Source organism: Carettochelys insculpta, chromosome 7 (genome assembly GCF_033958435.1).
Source record: "Carettochelys insculpta isolate YL-2023 chromosome 7, ASM3395843v1, whole genome shotgun sequence".
NCBI lineage: Eukaryota > Metazoa > Chordata > Testudines > Carettochelyidae > Carettochelys > Carettochelys insculpta.
In genome coordinates this window covers 8,235,047-8,257,532 of record NC_134143.1, presented here as the reverse complement: position 1 = coordinate 8,257,532, position 22,486 = coordinate 8,235,047, and the positions used below count along the sequence as shown (strand labels likewise).

Sequence of the window (22,486 nt, the reverse complement as noted above, 5' to 3'; positions counted from 1 at the left end):
CCCCACAGCTCCGGCTCTCCCCTCTGTCTGGGTGGTGCTACTGCAGGATAGAGCATCTGGTACACACACACACACACACATATACACACAGAGGAGTGAGTGTGTGTGTGTGTGTGTGTGTGTGTTCCTTTGCCCCATGTACACACCCATACCCACCACTTTGCAGGCAGGCACATCTCTCACCTCTGCATGTGAACGCATGCATGCAAACACACTCATATGCAGGCCTGTTGCTGGCAGGACTGTCCCCAGCACAAAACACTCTGAGAGTGGTTCTACGGCATTGCAGAGAGAGGAGGGGATGTGGAAATCAGAGCTGCGTGGGAGGAGTGCACATGTGTGATGTGAAAAACCCGCCAGCCCCAAGGCTGGCCAGGCCTTTGTCATTGTGTGCTTTCCAGGTGAACGGAGATTTAGTGTCTGGCCTGACACGCCCTACAGTGATCGACCTCTTACGCAAGGCTCAAGGCACTGTTCAGCTCACTGTCTGCCGAAGCACAGCATTGCACTGGGCTTATTCCGGCAGCCAGGGTGGTACAGCTTCCCTCCAGAACACAGCTGCCCAGCAGGGTAAGCACTAGTGCAATCCATTCCTTTCATGTTCACAGGGAAGAGGGCTGGGTGCTCTGGCGTGGCTGTCCTCTCAGTGACACCGGTACGGCTCCCTTGATGTGAGAGGGGTTGCTTCTGCTTTACCCCACTGTAAGTGAGAGTAAAATCAACCCATTCTCCACTCTGACCCAGCAGTGCTTGGCACAGGACCACAGGGAACAGGCAAAGCTTCATTCTGGGGTTGGCTGAGGGCAAAGTTATAGCAGCTTTGGGGCTGCTCTGACTTAGCTCTGCTCTCTTCTGGTCCCAGGGGACTATTCCCACAGCTGGGAATAGCTGGAGTGCAGAGACATTCTTACCACATTCACTGGAGCTAGCAGTGGGACTAGGGTGGAGTCGTGGTGTCTGTTCTCCACCACCCAGAGGATGGCCAGCCTCTGACTGTGTTAGCTGGCTGATGCAGAGAGGTGCACTGGGGGCAAGAATCAGGCCTTGAATATCAGGTCAGTCCTGATTCTTGCCTTCATGCACACAAATGTTTTGCTGTCCTAGACATCCTGGCTCATAGAATTTGCATACACTGATTGCACTGATTGTACACCAAGTTGTGGCAATTTACATATGCAGCTGGCCATTTAGCATCAGATTGGGATCACTCAGTCAATGATTCTCAAGCCCTGTTGGTCCACAGTCCAATAAAGGATCAAAAATCATCCTGGCTGTCCCATACCCCTTTTGCAGGCCAGGAGGTTGTGGGCTACGAACTATGGATTGGTATTTTTGGGGCTGTTTTTCGGCTTGCTCATCAAAGAAAGTAGGAGTGGGTGACTTCAAGGGTCAATGTGCTTTGAGCTGTGGAGATAGGGACTCTGGAGTGCTGTAGTTTTCTAGAAAGCCTTGCAAGCGTATCCCAGTCCCTGGCTCTAGAAGCACTTTCATCTTGCTACCCAGGAGGAAGGGGCAGTTTTCCTTTTCTTCTCTGCTACCATGATTCACCTGGCACATTTATTCCCTGGCCAGGTATACACTTGGTCTGCCCATTGTGATATTCGCATCTTCTGTTGGCTTTGGGTGGCCAAGAATTCCTTCAGTCTGTCTAGGGCTTCTGTTACCGTGGTGTCTGAGACTCTCCATTGTGTTTATCCTCTCAGCACCCAAGTGAGGCAGGGCCCTCTGGAGCACAGAGACACAAAGTGATGTGACCAAAGAACTTGTGGGACTATATTAGCTATTACCACTCAGAGACAGCTCTTGGAGTCAGTGTGGTTGGTTCTCTGGAAACATTTATTCAATGTGCAGGAGCTGTCAAAAAGGCAAATAGGATGTTAGGAATCATTAAAAAAGGGATAGAGAAGAAGACAGAGAATATCTTATTGCCCCTATATAAATCCACAGTACACCCACACCTTGACTACTGTGTGCAGATGTGGTCACCTCATCACAAAAACAATAAACTTGGCATAGGAAAAGATTCAGAAAAGGGCAACAAAAATGATTAGGCATTCGGAATGGCTGCCATATAAGGAGAGATTAAAAAGATTGGGGTTTTTCATCTTAGGAAAGACGAGACTAAGGTGTCTGTGGCAGGAGGGGATATAACAGAGGTCTATAAATTCATGACTGGTGTAGCAGGTTAAAACCAACAATAGGAAGTACTTCTTCATGCATCACACAGTCAGCCTGTGGATCTCCTTCTCAGAGGATATTGTGAAGACCAGGGATTTAACAGGGTTCAAAAAGAGCTAGATCAATTCATGGAGGATAATTCCCTCAATGGCTATTAGCTGGGATGGACAGGGATGGTGTCCCTAGCCTCTGTCAGAAGCTGGGAATGGGCAACAAGGTATGGATCACTTGATGATTCCCTATTGGGTTCACTCCCTCTGGGGCACCTGGCATTGTTCACTGTTGAAAGACAGGACGCTCAGCTAGGTGCCCCTTTGATCTGACCCAGTGTGGCCATTCTTATTTTCTTTTGTTCTTATGACCAAGGTCACACAGGAAGGCTGAGGTAGAGCAAAGAATCCTACTCAGATGTCCTGAGAGCCTTGCTTGGCCTGTAAGCTTTGGCCCATCCTTCCCCTAAAGCTGCCCATACTGTGCTGCCACTGTGCCATGCAGGGAGGCATTTCTCTCCCAGGCGGGGCTCTGGGGGATGCCAGCCAGCGATGTCACAGAGACCCAAGGGGAAGGTTCTACCAGTGGGCGTGACAGTTGGCGGCAGTTGAGGAATGAGGTGGGATGGATGGGAACAGGGTTCCATCAGGCTCAGCTGCTCCTGAGACACATGGCGCCCAGATGACCCCTGTGAGAGTTAGATAGAGGGAGTGGCTGGTTTACATTTCCCCCTCTCTTTGCCAGTCCATCTGAAGTGAGCACCAGGCTGGGGGCATGAGCCTGGCCTGCAATTCACATTAAAAGCCTTTTCTCCATGGGCTTGGCAGCGGCGTGAGGAGCTGGCCTCGAAGGAAGAGCTGACCCGTTCCCCGCTCGTCTCCAGTGTGGAAGTAGGGATAAGAAAGGAGGAGGGGAAAGAGCTGCCAGTTACATGGCTTGTGGGAAATTCTGCTCCCAGAAAGTCCCTGGCAGAACTCCCATCAACTTCAGCAGGGGTAGTACTGCACCCTGTAAGTGCTAGCTGAAGGAGCCAGAATCTCCTTTGACCAGAGTCAGGGGGGCTTATAGCCACTTTCTGCTTCTGCAGCTCTCTGCAGGTGGGCTCCCCATGCTGGCTGCCTCACACTGCTCAGAGAGGCTGTTTATACCTATATGTATATACTACTTGCCTTTCAGATTCTAAAGACCTTTTTCTTAGCTCTCCCTCTCTTGCCTCCAGATGAACAAGATGGCAAGGACAGCCTAGAAGCCGAGCACACGTTGGCTTTCAGAGGAGCAGAAATGGAATCCAATCAGATGTGCAGCAAGGTGAAGCCTGAGTGGAGTTTCCAGATGTTACATGGTGACCTGTTTGTGTGTGTCTCAGTGGCATGGGCTTGGGGAAGGGAAATCAATTAATGGGCCACCCCTCTGTGGAGGAGCAGATTCAAATCAAACAATCAAATCAAAGAGGCAGAGATGGTAGTTTAAATGAGGTAGGATTCTTATAGGAAAAACATAGTACTGTACATGATCATGTAATGAAAGCCTGTCTCTCAATGCAGACATGCAAGTGGGCTGAATTTAGACTGCGCAGAAAAACTTAATTCTGACATTTCCTGTCTTCTGTGTGGCTCACTTTGGAACCTTGAGGTTCTTGAAGTGTAGGGTTTTTTTTATGAAATGTGCATTAAAAAGTTGCACCATACTGACCTCCAGTTGCTGCCTAAACTTAACTTCCTCAAACTTCGTTTAGTAGCTAAGCCTGTGGCCATTTTTCAGTTAAACGGCTGCAAAACTGCTGATCAAAATATATGACCCAAATGTAATTTTTCTGTGCTCAAATCATTTAAAAATGCCCCAACCACTTTAATTCATATTTCAAACAAAACATGGCATCTTTGCGTGAATTAAACTTGGACAATTTCAGAGTGGGAGGAATTTGTCTCAGTAAGTTGTGAGCAAGGGATTAGAACGGAGACTGGAACAGAACTGTCACAGATCACCAAAATACAGAATCACACACACACCTATTCTGTGCATTTGACCTAGTAAATCAGTATGCTCCCCAAATTAAATAAAATCCTGAACTAGTAATGCATTAAAATGCTTATTTAATTTTAAGGATCTGGTTAAGTCCCCTGCTTTTCAGCAAAGCCCAGACTTGTCATTAAATTCACCCATAAGATCTCTGCTGAATGGAAGCTTAAAACTCATGTATTATTTTTTTGCTATTTTCAGCGTGTCTTGAGCCCAATCTTCTTCAAGGAGATGGTGGATATGCTTTACTTTCCAAACCAGTGCTGCCCTTTGCTCTCAATAGATAGCTATCAAAATAGACAAGGTGCTGAGAAAAATGGATGAATAAAGGAGCAAAGGAAAATATTTTCTCTCTGCTAAAAGACCAGCAAAAATCCCTATGGCTTTGTAGAAGTGCTTTTGAGGATTCAGATCTGCACTTGTAACATGCAAAGATGGTTTTCTGATCACATCTGCAATACAAAGTAGGGAAAGAATGAGAGTAAATCCATTCTGAACTGAAATCTAAAGAAATCTCTCTCCAATGTTATGACTGAGAAGGAGAAACTTGCATATGATGCAGGCAGGTGTTTGGTATCATAATCGAAATGCAGAATCCATTTATCCCTCTGATACTTTACAATCAGTACTGATGCATGCACTCTCTCTGCCATCTGGAGGGCACTCAAGTGTCTGCTTTCTCCACCAGTCAAACATTCCTTCCATAGACCAGCTGCACCACGCTGCTAACAGCTGGCGTTGTTGCGCCTGGGACAAAAAGACAACTCATTGCCAATAGTTCATACTCATCCAAGGTTGCTTTATGCTGCCAGCTAATACAATGCGGGGGAGACGCTGAGCATGGCATGGATCATAAAACCTGTAAGCGATTATACTCATTTTGAGAGCAGAGAGGACTAATTAATATGACTCCCTCCAGAGCTCAGTGACATGAGCTAATCTGTGCACATGCACAGAGATGTCTGTATTGTTGTGGAGCTTGCCAATACAGCCGAAGAGACTTTTTACTCCAGGTAGGTCCTCCAATGCTGAAGGACGAGATTTGTGCCTTTATCATCAATGGGGAAACTGTTCTTTCCAATTCCCTTTTCTGGCTTGACAAGGGACATGATTCTGTCAGCTGAGAAGTAAATTTATCAATGAAATTAACTCTCTGAAGAGTAGCCCAATTAGTCTGTAGCTTCACAAATAATGAGCATTCCACTGGCACCTGAGAGACTAACAAACATGTTAGGTCATGAACTTCCATGGGTAAAGCCCTCTTCCTCAGCTGGAAATGGAGTGGAAAAACAGAATCCCAGGTTTATTTAGTGGGAGCGGGTTGCGGGGAGGAAGGAGAAAGGATGAAGGAAGTTAACTGTCACCAGTAGGACCAACTGATGAAGACAGTTAAGCTGGACGTGTCACATTTGTTCAATTATTACTGGTGTGGAAATTGCATGCATAATGCACAAGCCAGCTCTCTATTCAGGCCAAGGGTAAAGGTGCTAAATTTTAGAGTTAATATTCATGATGTGTCCTTCTATGTTTCATTCTGGTTTTATTTTACATCCACAGGATTCAGAAAGTAAATGTGGTTCATCCCTAAAAAGTCAACCAACTGATTATCAGGCACATGCAGGCAGGTCAGTCTTTCCAGTACATGAATATTCACGACAATGTACATCATGGCCTGCTTCTCGTTTCCTTTTGTTGAGCAATCCTAATACCACACATTAAGAGCATCCATTCCACAGTTAGCCCCGAGCTATATTTATTCAGCACTATTGAAATGCAGCTACCTCTGAAGTGGAGAGGCTGACAAGTCCTCACCCTCCCCCCAGCAGTGACAGGAGGGGGAATTTTAGACAAGGGAATGGAGGCATATTGTACTCTTGTGAAAAAACATGTCAACGTTTATATTATCTGTTTAGAACCAGGTCTGATTTTCGTGTTAAGCAGCCTCAGCTGCCATTGACATCATTGGGTGTCCCGGGTTCCACTTGGCTGTACCTTGAAAGTCATCAAATCAGTGATGGGAAGCAGTGCTCCCATGACAGAGACCAGCCATCACAGAGCATGAATAATGAATGAGTTCATGTGAGCAGCCCATGACTGAAGTACGTTTGTAGAAGTTATTCATCAAAAGACACACAAAATCACAAAGGTCAAAGTCTGTGGCTCATTTACAAACAGGAGAAGGAGCTCAGTTGGTTAAATAAATAGTTGGTTTCTCTTTCATGCAGACTCATGCAGACATAAATTGGAAAATAAAATGTTAATCAGCTACTTTTCTAGCCTCCAAAAGTCTGTAGCTGTAATTTAGGTAGAAGGTTTGGCTGGGCTGCATTTCCCACAAGATCCATAGGACCCATCCCTTGTACAAGCAGAGAAAGCAATGGTTTGTGATTTGCTTCAGCCTGAAGGTACAAGAGTTGTTTTTGATGTATGAAATTAACAACTATGAATGCAAATATTTGCATCTGGAATTGGTCTTTGTGTAGTTAGGAGGTCAGGATGCGCCCTCTACTGACACTTCATTGTGGGCCATTTCAATTCGAGATGAGTTAAGTTTTTTATGTTAAGTTCTATATTAGCTTAAAGAATTCAAGACCTGAAGGAACCATCAGGAGCATCTAATCTGACTTCCTGCACATGGTAGGCCACAGAACCTTCCCCACCCACTCCTGTGACAGAGCTCTGACCTCTGGCTGAGTCACTGAAATCTTTACATCATGATTTAAAGACTTCAAGTTACCAAGAGTCCACCACTTACACTGGAAATGGGTCCCAGCTAAAACTGTGGCTTTGGAACCAGACCATCTGAAAGAGTGTGATTTAGAGCTGGGGCTTTTGTTTTGGCTCATTGAGTTGTTGAAAGTAACCTCAAAGTTTGGAATGAGATCCAGGTTTTCCAAAGTTAAGAGGTGCTTTGATTGGGACTCTTTATTAAGGACAATCTCTGTTCTATGCTGGGGTTATATTTATTTTAGGAGGCCTACCAGCTCTCCCTGTTAGCTAATGTAGGCTAACCTTTCTTGTATCATAAGGCCTTATTTCAACTGCTCCAAACTTTGCTACACTTTGCTGTGGATAAAGAGCTGTTTTGCCTTTTATGTTAATGTCTCATCAGCCTTTTAAAATTGAACTCCCTAAAGTTACCAGTGGATACGGTTAGCTGCTGTATTTACTGCTGCTGCTACAGACAAAGGACCCTTTGCTGCGTCGGACTTCTGGGCTACGTCTACACGTGCACCCAACTTCGAAATAGCTTATTTCGATGTTGCGACATCGAAATAGGCTATTTCGATGAATAACGTCTACACGTCCTCCAGGGCTGGCAACGTCGATGTTCAACTTCGACGTTGCTCAGCCCAACATCGAAATAGGCACAACGAGGGAACGTCTACACGGCAAAGTAGCACACATCGAAATAAGGGAGCCAGGCACAGCTGCAGACAGGGTCACGGGGCGGACTCAACAGCAAGCCGCTCCCTTAAAGGGCCCCTCCCAGACACACTTTCATTAAACAGTGCAAGATACACAGAGCCAACAACTAGTTGCAGACCCTGTATATGCAGCACGGACCCCCAGCTGCAGCAGCAGCAGCCAGAAGCCCTGGGCTAAGGGCTGCTGCCCACGGTGACCACAGAGCCCCGCAAGGGCTGGAGAGAGAGTATCTCTCAACCCCCCAGCTGATGGCCGCCATGGAGGACCCCGCTATTTCGATGTTGCGGGACGCGGATCGTCTACACGTCCCTACTTCGATGTTGAACGTCGAAGTAGGGCGCTATTCCCATCCGCTCATGGGGTTAGCGACTTCGACGTCTCGCCGCCTAACGTCGATTTCAACTTCGAAATAGCGCCCAACACGTGTAGACGTGACGGGCGCTATTTCGAAGTTACTGCCGCTACTTCGAAGTAGCGTGCACGTGTAGACGCAGCCCTGATGTCCCGAACTCAAGACAGGGCTCAAAAAAGGAAACTTGATGAAAGTGCTGAGCAGTTTTAAAAGGAGCATAGAGCTCAACCCCTTATGCAGACTTCACTGTCAGGATGGCTCCCACTACCAACAAGAACATCACGTGAATGTTGTTTTACAGATCACAGACTTGCCTCGGGCGGGAAAGCAGCCTTCGAACAGACAGTCAGGAGTCTGAGACCTACAGCTGGATAAGTGAGGAAGACATAGCTCGAAAGATTTCTCTTTCATCCAGAGGTAAACCTGTGGAAAGCTCTCTCTTTGCATCAGCATGTTGGCCTCCGTTCCTCTGATCTCAACTGAACTAGGTTCATTTTGGGACTGTCTCTTCTTTGTTTGTGCAGTGCCTAGCACTACTGACCTGTAACTAGGGCCACTACATAGCTAAAAACAATAATGGGGCACTTGCTGTGGCTTTTTCTATCCATCCTACTTGTGGCTGCATAGAACACAACTTTCATCCATACGCTGCATGTTGTTACCATTAGAACTTCACGGCAATGGCAGGAATAGAGCTTCAATTGTCCTGCTCCAACTGTACAGGGCTTTGCAACTTGAGCTTACAAGGAATCTCCATTTGCTGTAAGCACTACAGGGTCTATGACTATGACCTTAGCTGGGCCAATGTAGATACTATTTGTAGAACAGTGTCATTACATTTATTGCATAAATTGCTCCTTTTCTATAGTTGCATGTGATTTGAGCAGCTCTTCAAATTAATTTGAATAATGCTATTCCATTTGTTGAACAATCCAACTCCTCCTCTCTGTGGTGTCAATGCCCAGGTAGCCAACTCGTTTCTGAAGAGGAGCTGACTCAGCTGACTCACATTATGCCGGCGCTGACCGGGGTAGGTCTGAGGTTTCATCTCAGAGCCCTGATCCAGAGCCTTCAGCGACAGATTGAGGAGCAAGAGATCCTGAAAGAGTTTGTGGTGAGACCTGTTGCTTTGCTTTCGTAGAACTAAGTGGGAAAGTGAGCTGGGCATGAGAGAGCCCAATCTGTCATGGATTAGCATGTCCCCACTGGCTGGAGGAGAGCTCGACGGGTGTAGGTCATTCTTCTGACTCCATTAGGTCAGGGAATCGCTCCCAGCTAGATGTGTCCCATGGTCCATGCACAGAGAGGCCTTCTACATGAAGAGCTCCCGCTTCCCATGCAGGGGAGGGCTCAGTCACCCAAAGGGCACTTTTCTCATGTCCTGAGACCCTGTTGGCTTGCAGGGGACATGACTGATACATCTCCAGCCAGCGCAACTGGGAATCACCTTAGGTGTATTAACTTCCCTGAAGAGGCCTCTCAGCTCTGTTGTGCCAGTGTTGGGGAGATTCCAGGGGTGGCGTCAGATTGAAGGCTCCCTGGCTGTGCTGCAGAGGTGCTGGACCAGAAACCAATCAAAGGAAATACTTTGTGAGACAGTGCACAATTGACTTGTGGAACTCATGCCACAAGAGGCCAAAAGCTTCACAGAATTCAAAGGAGGCTTAGACACCTCTGTGGATAATGAGAGCAGACAGGGTTATAACAGCTAGGATAAGAATTATAAAAGGTAGAAACTCTCCTGCTCCAAACCATAAGCCAGCCATCCATGGTTGGAGGCAAGCCATAAACTTCCCTTAAGGAAAGGTTATTCCATAATTGTCCATTACAAGGTTGGAACTTCATCTGAAAAATTTGCTAATTGTCCCTGATCTTCACGATAACTCTCATTTTATATGTTCCTTTTAACCTCCTTTCTAGCTCTTGCCATCTGGTAGCAAAATCCCACAAACACCAGGGCATTTTACAGATGCACTCAGAGTTTGCAAATCATCCCTCAGGCCCAATGGGTATCTGGGGGATGTCCAAGGTCATTCGTGCCCATGGTGTCTTACAGCAGCTGTCAGTGGGCCTGGTCACAAAGGGTGCAGTTTATTTTTAAGGTTGTTCTTTGTACCTGATCCTTCCTTCCAAGGGGCATTTTGTCTGCATGAGGCCTGGTAACCGTATAGTCCCATTCTCTGGACAGTGCACCATATTCGAGAGTGGTGTGACGTACATCAGTAACAGGGCGTACAGAGGTGTAGGAGAGTAAGAGATGGTATAACTCATACCAAAGCAATAAAGAAATAGAGCAGGAAAAAAACTAACAAGAAGGAACAAAAAAGCATCAATGAAATGACTTCAACCAACATCTTCCTGTTCTTTGGTGTGTCTGTTATACCAAGTTACCTTGGATACTTACGTGCAAACACTGATGATCACGTAACTTGTGCTACCTAACTTTGCATTGCCCCCATCACTGAAAGGCAGCCACCTCTGGGATGGAAATTCAACATCCACTCTGTGCTGGCAACTACAAGGAGTTCTTAGGTCAGCAACTTGTTACTTAGCCCTGCTGGAATGTGGCCGAGATACCAGAATGAGTCTGGCCTTCACACTCAGATATGCCAGGGCATCTTTAATGACATGGCTGTAGAGTGTCACTGGGTCTCTCAAAGTATTCTGAAGATGGGAGAAGGAAGCACCTTGCTTTGGGGCCTTCCTCTTACCTGAAAATACAGAGTAGAGCCTATTAGCCATAGCTCACATAGATTGATGGCGAGGCCTACCGCTAACCCTGCAGCTTCTTGTCAGAGGCTGAAAACAAGCATCTTGATTGTCTACTTTTGATCCAGGCTTTAGAACATGTGAGACCGCTCGATGGCTGCCAAGTTGGGAAAGCACCAGAAAACAGGGAGAAAAACAGATACCGAGATATCCTTCCATGTAAGCAAGTGCACGAACAGGGCTTAAAAATACTTGAGGGATACATGGGAGCCAAGAATACAGCTCGTAGGCTGTTCTACTTGGCAACACCTACCCTCCTTTTGCCATGGGGGAGCTCCAGAAAGAGTGGACTCTGTTACACAGCCAGTGGGTAGAGTTTGTGGGGTGTGTGAGATCTGGACCCCTTCCATGATCTGGAGTCTAGCTCCTGCAGGGGTCTCTACCCATCCCCTCCAGAGTGAGTTTCTGGGAGTAGGGTGGAGGCAGGGTTGATGAATGTGCTCCTGCCTAGTCTCCATCCATTGTCCCTGGGGGTGCAAGAGAGGTGGGAGGTGAAATGGGGGATTTAGTCCCTTCCCTATCTCCCAGAGAACCTCTTTCTAAACTCTGGACAGGAAGATTTAACCCTAAGTGTAATGGTTGTGCTTTAAAGCCAGCGACCTGACAACCATGCAGTGGAATTCTGTCCTGGGATTACTAAGGCCCCTGAAAGGGGGTAAAATTCTGTCTTATGTTCCAGAGGTTCTGAAAACATAAATCGTTTCTGATCCAACCACAGACCCCCAAATCCCCAGTGACCAATTCAAGCAAGACACAAAATTTCCCCTGCCAATTGGAGCTGGCTTCTAGAGTGGAAGTGTTATCACTATAGCAGAATATTCACTCTTAACAGAGTATGGTGCCATTTTCATTTGCACACAGACCTCTGTGATCGATAGCAAGGGGAATAAAATACAGCATATGCTGCATTGCCATGTACTGTGATCTTGGAGAAATATTAAAAGTTTTAACGTTCCCTGTGTTACAGAAGCTTCACAGTATCATATGCTACTGGTTCAGAGAATAGTAGGGTGAGTTGCTGTGTTTTGGACAATTACCATAGGATCCTGTTGTAAGGCTTATTAGATTGTGACAGAAGTGCCTTAAAGAAACAATGTAGTTCTTGACAGGAAGAAATGAATCATATAATATAATCATAGAAGCTGCATATTAGCAGCAATATGGGTGTTGATTGACCAGCCAAATGTACCTTAAATACCGCTGAGGGCACACTCAATTGCCTGACATTCAAACTCTCCTTAGATCCTAGACAGAGCTAGGGATTCAGATTGCCAGCTGCAACAGCAACACTTCAAAGGACTTTTTTTTCTGTCCAGATGATGCGACGCGGGTTCCTCTGGCAGCAAACAGGGGCTATATTAATGCCAGTTACATCCGATTGCGTGTCGGAGAAGAGGAACATTTCTACATTTCAACACAAGGGCCTCTGCCGGGCACGGTGGCGGATTTCTGGCAAATGATTTGGGAGAATGAGTCATACGTGATCGCCATGATGACGAAAGAAGTGGAGCTCGGAAAAGTCAAGTGTCACAGATACTGGCCCGAACTGCCACAGGACACCCTAGACCTCAGTGAATTCCGTCTGAGGCTGGACAACTACCAGATCCTGGAATATTTCATCATCCGAATAATAGAAATAATTAACAAGCAGGTACGTTAAATGTGCATTTTATGTACACATGAACAGGGAGACTCGGACCCTGCATAATGTGTCTCTCTGACAATATTGAATATGCTTCTTCTGTCGCATTTTCTGATTTTCTTTCAGCTTTATCAGAATGTATCTGAATTGTAGGAGTGCAGACAGAGTGGATGATTTGTCCTTATCTTTTTCAGAAACAGTGGATCTGGTCCAGAAGATTTCAGGACAGGGACTGAAGGCCTTCAGCTGCAATGGGGGCTGAGGGCATTTGCAGGATGTGTTCAGTATAGAACCTTTAGAAAATTGTGTCCTTAGCAAAGATGCCTGGGGGTGGAGGTGGGGTGGACGTTCACTGGCCACATGGATGGGTAGTCCAGGCTCAGATCAGAGAAGCAGCCATGTGGGATGTTCACACTTTTAGGCTGGATCTATACGTGCCCCTTCCTTTTGAAAGGGGCATGTTAACAAGCGGGTTCAAAAGATGCTAATGAGGTGCTGCAATGAATATGCAGTGCCTCATTAGCATAATAGCAGTGGCGGCAATTCGAAAGTGCAGCTTTTCGAATCACGCACCACCCGTGGAGACGGGACCTTCCGAAAGGACCCCCCCAGTTTTCTAAAGCCCTTCTTTCTATCTGGTGATTGGAAGAAGGGCTTTCGAAAACTGGGGGGGTCCTTTCGGAAGGTCCGGTCTCCACGGGCTGCGCACGATTCGAAAAGCTGCACTTTCGAATTGCCGCAGCTGCCATTATGCTAATGAGGCGGTGCGTAGTCATTGCAGCGCTTCATTAGCATCTCTCGAACCCACTCATTAACATGCCCCTTCCGAAAGGAAGGGGCACGTGTAGACATAGGGTTAGAGATTCCTGAGCTTGTTGGATAAGAACAGGCTCTTGGGCAAGATATCGAGTCCTTCCTGCTTCGACTTGAAATGTCTATACCGTCTAAACCATTAGGGTGGTCTTTCCAGGGATTTCCATGATCTACACTAGCCAGAGTCTATTGCAGGGTTGGGAGAGAGACAAAAGTCAGTGGACAATTTGTAGCCTAGGAGGTTCATGCTGAGTTCTGGGTGAAGGTTTAGATAAAGATCTCTTGTCCTTTATTATCCCAATATGCCCACTAGGGATTCTAACAGTGGTAGACATTGTGAGAGATGCTGAAAACCTGGTAGTTGTTTGTATGCTTTGTGAACACATTTAGCACAGAGGGGTAGCTGTATTAGACTGTACCTTCGCAAAACAAAGCAAGCAGTCCTGTAGCACCCAAAAGACTAACCATTTCATTTATTAATAAATAATACATAAAATGGTTAGTCTTTAAGATGCTACAGGACTGCTTGCTACATTTAGCACAGTAGAGGTTGAACTTCTATAGTCCAGCACCCTCAGGACGTGACCAGTGCCAAACCATGGGAGGTCAATATTATCTAGCACATTACCAACACTTCCACTGCTTACTGGACTTTTAGAAGACATTTTGGGGGTAAATTACAGCTAAAGAACAGCACAGAGCATGGAAATGCAGGACTGGTGGCTGGAAACAAATTTTATGAGACTGCAGGAAACTTGGCCACATCCATAATGTGGATGTGCAGCTAACTTAAATCATGCCAGATTATGCTCGTTGCTGGACCAGAGCATGCTGGACTAGAGAGGTTCAGCCTGGACCTTCAAACTGTGGGTCAGCTTTACAAATTCGGTGCTGATGCACAGTGCTTGAACTATGAAGAGGAGAAGCAGGCTGCGCTCCGGAGGCTGATCTACTTTGTACCACTGTAAATGAGATCCAACATGGACCCACAGAAACCTGTTTATTCTTCTTCAGTGCCTGTTGTGAAACCTCTGAGAGCCCACAGGCACTTGTACAGGTGCAACAATGAGTTGCTGCAGAGGAAGTCAACACGCACACCAGGCACTAGATGCCTTTTGTGCAGGAAAAAAATGGTTCTTTGACATTGAAATTTTAATACTTGGAGCCTTTGGCCAAAGCCCTTACAGAGCTCCAGGACATGGCTTACTATAGCTTGTAGCACTTCCAGAGCCCTTTCGGTCTGAGCACTCAGAGCACTGAAAAATATTCAAGTGCCACAGTGGTTCTATAGCTTAGATGGTTAGCCCTAATCCCTCACTATCTGTCTTGAAAGCAGGGCCTCTCTTTCCCTATTGCTTATTCCTCAATGGAAGCCACAGTCAGTTTTCTGGGTGATTTTACAAGAGTAATTCCCTGAGACCTACAGCAAAATTCCCAGTGGTAATCATTGTCTTCCAGACCGGAGAGAGACGCTTCATAAAACACTTGCAGTTTACAAGTTGGCCAGATCATGGCACGCCCAGACTGATAGAGCAGCTTGTCAAATTCATCCGCTACATGAGAAAAGTTCACCAGACGGGCCCCATCACGGCCCACTGCAGTGCGGGGATCGGACGGAGCGGGGTTCTGCTTTGCATAGATATTTTGCTGTGCTGCATTGAAAAAGATCTGTTTGTGAGTATATCTGAACCACATCATTGTAAGCATCTGCACTGACCCAGTTGTGGAGGGACAACAATTCACCCCGCGTGTAAATCAGCTCAGGGCAGTTTTGAGAAGAAAGTGGTAGAGAGCTCTGGCTCCTGTTGACTTGAGGGATAATAATTAAAAGTAAACCCAAGACTGAACAACCTTAAGCTTCCCCATCAAGTATGTTTCCTTCTTTTTAATAACTTGCCCGTCAATGACATACTGCTGTTCTTTCCTGACAGTTCAACATCAAGCAGATAGTGAGAGAGCTCAGACATCAGCGATTTGGCATGGTCCAAACCAAGGTAAGGCCTCCGCCATGAGACCGAGTGACTCTCTTTATAATGTTCCTGATTTCGCCAAAGCTGAGCCCCATCTGACTGTGCAGTGTCCCACCCTTCTGGGCCTTACCACCCCAAGCCCCGGCCCTGGCCCCTGTGAGCTTGCCTGTCCATTAGGAAAGTGAAAAAAAGTTGTTTGAGCCCGTTTCATTCAAATTAAGTACTGGCCTTGAGGCCCAATTCTCCCACTGCTACTCATGCTGCCTGGTACCTTTTTCCATCCCTGGTCCCAGGAAACTGCACAATGCAAGGGTGGTAGAATCTAGCCCTTGTTTTACTTAGAGCAATGAAACTCTAGGAGAATGATCCTTGGTGTAGTAGCATGGTGTCCTGCAACCATCACAGCCTCTTGATTTGCACAACTTGGTAGACAATAAACTCAAGACACCAGTCAGGGCGGGGCTAGTTTACTGGGATGACTTAGCTGGGGTCGATCCTGCCTGAAGCAGGGGGCTGGACTAGATGACCTCCTGAGGTCCCTTCCAGCCCTATGGTTCTATGATTGAAAATGACAGGTAAAGACTGAGCCAGCCCTTAAAGTAGGGTCAGAACTTGCCAGCCTCCCCTCACGAAAGTGCATCTTTCTGGTGAATCCTGGGGGAAGAAAGGCAGCAGGAAGGTGGTGTGAAAGAGAGAGCAGTTCAGGCTACTTCTGAATTACCCCCACCCACCCCCTCACAACTTGATTGTTCAGGAGGGAGAAGACAGCATGAGTGGCTGAATTAGGAAGGAGTGAGGCAGGGGTAAGGCAGGCAGAGTGGCTGCCATCCAGGGCACCACAGGCACGTTATTCTGAATAGAGCCGGACAACGGTCATACACATACTTAACCAGAAGCACTGCCTTGTTGTTTGGAACTGGGACACTCTGCCTGAGACACTTTATGAGTGAATGGGGAGCAGGAAGGACAGAGTGCTGGGGGCAAGCTGGAGGGCACTAAGCGAGTGAGGGGGTGGGAAGAGAATCTCCAAGATTCATTCAGCCTTAGATGATAATCATGTTCCAAGCTAGGCAGATTTCCAGTGTCCTTTGTATGCCTCTGTGAAATGGGACTGGGTGACTCCCGATTGGTTTCTCTCTCCATGTGTGTAGGACCAGTACCTGTTCTGCTACGAGGTAGCGCTGCAAGTGCTGCAGAACATAGAAGCTGGGGAACCCCGTCAGCTGCAGTAAGAGCCTCTGCTCTCACTTCTTGTCCTGGAGACTTCTCACAGGCTGTCAGACTGGCCTGGACAGGTGCTGTGCCACGTGCACTACCTTGCTGGGCACTCTGTATTAGGAACAGCTGATTTCTAAAGTGTTTTCAAGTCCACGTAATGTAGGTTGATGAATTATTTATACGTTGGCTCACTGGCCTGAGGACAGATCAGCGTCACTGGTGAGCTGCCCCAGAGAGTAATTTGGATATTCCACCTAGCAGCATGGTGGTGAGCTTGAGACACTGGTGGCCAGGAAGTGACATACCCTGTCAAGGTCCGCAGCAGTGTTCAGTCAGCTCGAATCTCTGAAGGGCAGAAAGGAAGACCATGAGTCCATGACTGTTTCACATTGAAGGCCAGTTGTCTCTTCCAATCACGCTCGACTTCTGCTCCTGTATTTTGAACCAATATTCTCTGTTCTTAGTGAGGATCTCAGGTAGGGGCACCAGTTCATTTGCTTCTGATTGCCAGATCAGCTGAGAGCCATTTCCTGCTATCATAAGAGCTTCAAGGTTTAGATAAAGTAATTGATGGGGGGACTTGACCTCAAAGCCCTAGCCAGCTACTTTCGGAGCAGGCAGAGAGCTCCAACCATTGAAATGGATGGCAGCTTTTCCCTAGCAATATCAGCCTAGCATTAGCATCTTTCATTCCTCACCCACAGCAAAGGGAAAGTAGTAGTAAACCAGCTCTGTGACTGTGTCTATAACTGTCACTACTAATAATGTTTTGTTTAGGGTCCCCCTGATCCAACTCCATTTCAAGTTGATGGAAAGTCTTGTTGATTTTGGGAGCAGGGGGCTTGAATCTGGTCATTCAATGACACTAAATAGCTCTGTTGTACTATAATCTTTTTGTAAAAGCTGCTTCACTTTCTGTGAGTTACAGTTTGCCCAGACATCTCCTGTTTCCCCCTCCCCTCCAGTTCATCCCATGAGACTGAAATCTACATTAAACTGGGAAAATCTCTGGAATATTTTACCTACCTCACAGCTTGGGGCATTGTGGGGGATTCATTTTTCATGCTTGTAAATTGCAAAATACTATTATATTATTGTAACTCATTTGCCGAGAGGGTTGTACTTATGGGAGTAGAATTATTAGCTATGCAACAGAATATTATCTTCTGTTAACAATATGCAGCATTGTGGTGAAATATATTAACAGCAATGTGTTTATGGAAGCTGCTTCCTTGACAGTCGTACAGTAGTTCAGTGAAATAGATTTGTGTAAAGTTATTCTAAGATTCCAGGTCTGTTTTTGCTTTCTTCCCCCATCTACATGGGGCTAAACCAGGGGTGACTGGGAGCAGAATTTGCAGTGTGAGCCAGAGGCTGACCCAGTTGCAGTGTCAAAAATCTAGAACTCCTATTTGGAACACTGTCACAGCTTCAGAATTGCACTGCTGTAAATGACGACAGAACCTGGTGGGGTATATTAAATGAATGGAGGTTTTGCCTTCTAGAAAGCATTCTTCTCCATACATTATGCATTTGTTTTACCCTCTGCTTGCAGCAGCTAGAGTAGCAGTTACTTGCACAGATCTGTCAAGCATCATAAGCCAAAAGAACGTTCATAAATCTGTTATCTCCATTTGGCACTGGCCTTTCTCTGTTTTTATTTCCTGCACTGGACATGTATTGCTATGCAAGATAAAATTGCACAATCTAATGCACAATTCACTTTTTGTACTTAAACTGATGCAAACTAGTTTTGCAATAGAAACGTCCTGGACTATGCACAAAGATGGCTGTGAATCAACCTTTTGGACTGGTAAAGACAACTCAGCGTTGGTCCACTTTTTACACGGGCATCATCTTTGCAGCTGTTTGAACATACAAATGTTTCCTGTCTTACAGGGCTATTAAAGTAAGAGCAAATAGCGGTTTGTGTTTCATTTCTGTCTCTTGATTGAACCTCTCCAGTCCGACACCTTCAGGACCTGCCCAATGCTGAACCAGAGAATTTGCCAGGCCACGCAGCATCACCAACACTTCCAGTGCATACTGGGCTTTTAGAAGACTTTTAGGGGTAAATTAGAGCTAATGAACAGTACAGAACACTGAGAGCCAGGACTAATGGCTGTAAACAACTTTATGGGACTGCAGGAGACTTATCATGGGTTTGGTCATGCCAAACCAGAGAGTGCTGCACTAGAAAGTTTAAAATTTTACTATTACAGGTTGAACCTAACAGCAAGAAGTTGGGACTGATGCCTTGAGGCATAAAACAACTTCTGAATGACAGGAGGTTAGAATGAAATAGTCTTGCTCTGCGGATAGTCAAGCAGTGGAATGAGTTACCTAGGGAGACTGTGCAATCTGTGTTACTGACGGCTTTTAAAAACAGGTTGGGCAAACCCATGTCAGGGATGGGCCAGGGATACTTATTCCTGTCTCTGCATGTGATGAACTAAATGAACTCTTGATGTCTCTTTGAGCCATGTATTTTTTGTGGTTCCCTGGGGGAAAAGCTGTCCCACGTCTACCCAGTGTGGCATTTCTTGTATCTTCCTCTGCAGCAGCTGCTATTGGCCACAGTCTAAGACAGGATGCTGGACTAGAAGGAAGTAGCTTTGATCCATTCTGGCAATCCCCATGTTCCTACATTGTTAATGATTGATTCTTCAATACCTTAAGGTCTGCAACCAGTGCTGTTGGGAAAGGTCCGATCCTGCCATCTGTACTCAGGCAAAATGTTCTTAAGTGTTCGGACTGCACCTTTGTACAGAATCATTCTTTCTACCTTCTGGGATACTTAGCCTGGGCAACAGGGTGCGAGAGAGCTGTCCCTCCAGGAAGTAGAGTCAGAGCAGAGAATAAATACAGGCTTGTTCATGGAGAGATCGAAAGCCACCTCAGTTCACACTGCACGGTGGGGCAGGACCTGGGCAGCACTGCATCTCCATCGGATGGGACATCAGCAGAGCTGTTGACACAAGGTTGATACTGCTGAGTGGGAACCTGCCAGGGACTGAGAGAAGGGTGATCGGGGGGTACAAGCTGAGCAAGTGGTAAACAGCCAGGAAGAGGCTGTACATGCAGTCAGTTGGGGGCGGAGAACACCCAGGGACAGATCCAGCTTCCTTGTGTTTTCTGAGCCTGGGCCCAGCAAGGGGACATCCTCAGCACTTGCAGGAGCCCTGGATGCCCACTAGGTGCCAAAGAGGGACTCAGAAGACCTAGATTAAATTCCCTGCTTTGCCAAAGCTGTTCTTTGAGACCCTTGTGGCACACCCTTGTGAGCAGCCCCTTCCAGCTACATACATGGCCCCCGGGGGAGAAGATCTCAGCCTCTGTGCTCTGCATCCCCTGGGATGTTTGGAGTACTTGGAGCCCCAAGAGAGTGAAGATATACCTACGATGGCAGTTGGCAGATCATCTAATTGCAGTAGAACCCCAAGGGACTTCAGCTGCAAGGGAGTCAGTGCTTTCAACCTGTGTGTCTAGAGCTAAACTTAGACACCTCAATTCATGATTGGGGCACCCAGATCTCCCTGTCCCAAATACGGGGCCCTGAGGAAGCTACAGCTGCCAGCACTCCCGGGAGCCCCGGAGAATCAGCAGCTGCTGGCACTGCCTGAGCCCTGGGGAAGTGGCAGCTGCCCACGCTCCCCCAAGGCTCAGGGATGCCCAAATATGGGACAATGAGTCCCTTTTAAAAAATAAGTCAGGACGCCTGGTTCGTGTCCCAAATACGGGACTGTCCTGCTCAACACAAGATGGATATTCACCCTATTCATGATGTACCCGAATATGGACATTTACGTCCATGTCCACAGAGGCATTTGGGTGCCTTAAATTCCACTGGAATCAGTGTTTGTTCACAGGACCCTAGCTACCTGCATGGACCTAAACTTTAGGGGTCATTTTAGATGCTCACGTTCTGAAAGCGTCTACCTTGGCTTTTTTCCTTACCAACATTTTGCTTCCTGTTTCTACGGCTGCTGTTGACTGGCAGCCATCTTGTCACAAGTTCCACCTTCAGAAGGGAAGAGTGGAGAACATCAGGAGGCCTAAGGGTACGTCTGTACTTATGGGGAGTTCAGTGTGCTGGTGGTCAATCTCCTAGAGCTGGAAGGGACCTCAGGAGGTCATGTAGTCCAGTCCAAGGCCAAGGCCAAGCACCATCCCTGACATCCATTTGCCACAATCCCTGAATGGCCTCCTCAATTATTGAGCTCACAACCCCGGGTTAGCAGGCTAATGCTCAAACCACTGGGGTTTGATTTAGTGTGCCTAGTGTAGACATGCTAGATAGAACTGTCATGGTGACTCCAGGCAGCCATGAGGAGTAAGGGAAGCCGACAGAAGAGTTTCTCCCATTGACTTCCAGTTGTGTGGACTGTGGCAAAAATCAATTTTTTTTAGACCAGGCCTATGGAAAGCAGGTGTCTGAGTGAGGACAAATGCTGAAATAGCACTTACCACCCCTGATAGCACCACCATCTGGGAAATCATCCTGACGCCATAGAGCCGTTTGCCAACTCTCAGAAGATGCATTCACTGCCCTTTGAGAGATGCACTCCCATCTGTAAGAAAGGGCTTGAGTCTTCTGCCTACATTGACATGTTCGAAATGTGAATTTGCAGCTGGCCTGTGAGACGTGCTCTCGGATGAATACCCTTCAGGGCAGTTCTGTGCAAACTGCCTTTTCTAAAATGCTGCTCAGCGGTGCAGCCCAGAGAAATGATTCCTTTGATGTACAGTGGTGTTTATCAGAAAGAAATACAACTGTACATGCTTCCAGGCCCTGCTAAGTCAGCAACTCCCATTTCTTCGCAATAAGAAAAAACACTTAGTTGTAATAACCCTTGAGAAATACCCCTAACCGAGAGCTGTAATTTACAACTGGCCTGTCCATCTCCACCTCCTTCAGCGTGAAAGATGCTGGCTGTATTGCCTCTTTGTGGTTTCTCCAGTGGCTAAATCACTAGCATTCCTGCTCTGTCTGGGTTTTAACTAGGCTCCTCATTTGCCGCATGAAACTTATGGTTCAGAGCTGAGGAACCAGGAACAGCCCTTACCCACACCAAGGCTGAACTTAGCAAAACACATGATGGGCCATCTTTGCTCAACCAAAACACTCACTGACATAATGTTATTTTATATTGCAGCACCATTACGAAACCCTGGCAGAGCTCAAAGTCCCGTCAGTCTTGATGCTGTACTTACATGTAGCAAAGGACAACCCCAGCCCTTAAGTGCTCACAACCTAAGGAGACAAGAGAGACAACAAATGGGAAGGAAGTTTTATTACCCCAGCATACACATGGGGAGCAGAGGCTCTGCGAGGTTAGGTGGGGAGCCATAAGCCATACACAGAGTTTGTGACAGAGCTGGGAAATGATCCCAGATCTCCAGCTTGCCCATTCAGTGCCTTAACCTTAAAACCAGCCTTCGTCTGTCACCCCAGGGGGCTTAGGTCTGCCATTTGGCCAGAGGCAGAAGGGAGCCAGCCTCCCCTATAATCATCCCAGAGCAAGAACTCTGCGGGACTAACTTTCTCAGATCCCACGAGGTGCCTGAGCTCAGCTGGGGTGTCCTCACCTACACACCTGATTCTCAGTCTGTGGTCAACGGTGATGCATGGTGGCACTCCTTCCCCGAGACCATTCACAGCATGCTCAGCCCCCTGTGCTGCTCGATATGCCCCCTTGGTAAATCCTTCTTCTAGACAGCTACTTACAGTGGTAGGTGGGTGAACAGGGCTGTCACACAGCTGGGCCCCTGGATCTGCTGTTGGAGTGCATTATTGCTCAAGTAACACAATGCCAGGGCATGAGAGATTTGGTGATAGCTCTGTAAATAAACATGGCCATGGCAGGCCCTGAAAATGGGCAAGAGTGATAAATGGATGGCTGCTCACAGGCTGTTGGCAGCTCACCCAGCTGCAGCTGGTGTGGTGCCGGGCAGGGTTCCCTCTAATTTTTTTCAGCCATGTAGTTATTTGCACCGAGACATGTGCAGATGTTCACCACCTATGGAAACACATGCTGCTGGCTGCTGGACATGCTGCCACTCAGCTGGATGGCACCTGAATCTCTCCCGGGCAGCTGCCCAAGC

The 22,486-nt window shown here is 47.0% G+C and overlaps 1 protein-coding gene across 1 annotated transcript; it reads left to right on the top strand.

Moving 5' to 3' along the window:
- The first annotated feature begins 429 nt into the window (after positions 1–429).
- PTPN20 (protein tyrosine phosphatase non-receptor type 20) lies at positions 430–18,303 on the top strand. Its single transcript, XM_074999402.1, has 10 exons — positions 430–570; positions 3,389–3,477; positions 5,746–5,813; positions 8,271–8,386; positions 8,935–9,083; positions 10,807–10,897; positions 12,055–12,389; positions 14,652–14,867; positions 15,125–15,187; positions 16,315–18,303. Exons 2-10 carry the CDS (start codon positions 3,451–3,453, stop codon positions 16,393–16,395), a joined length of 1,146 nt encoding a protein of 381 aa, XP_074855503.1. The 5' UTR covers positions 430–570; positions 3,389–3,450; the 3' UTR covers positions 16,396–18,303.
- Positions 18,304–22,486: the final 4,183 nt, after the last annotated feature.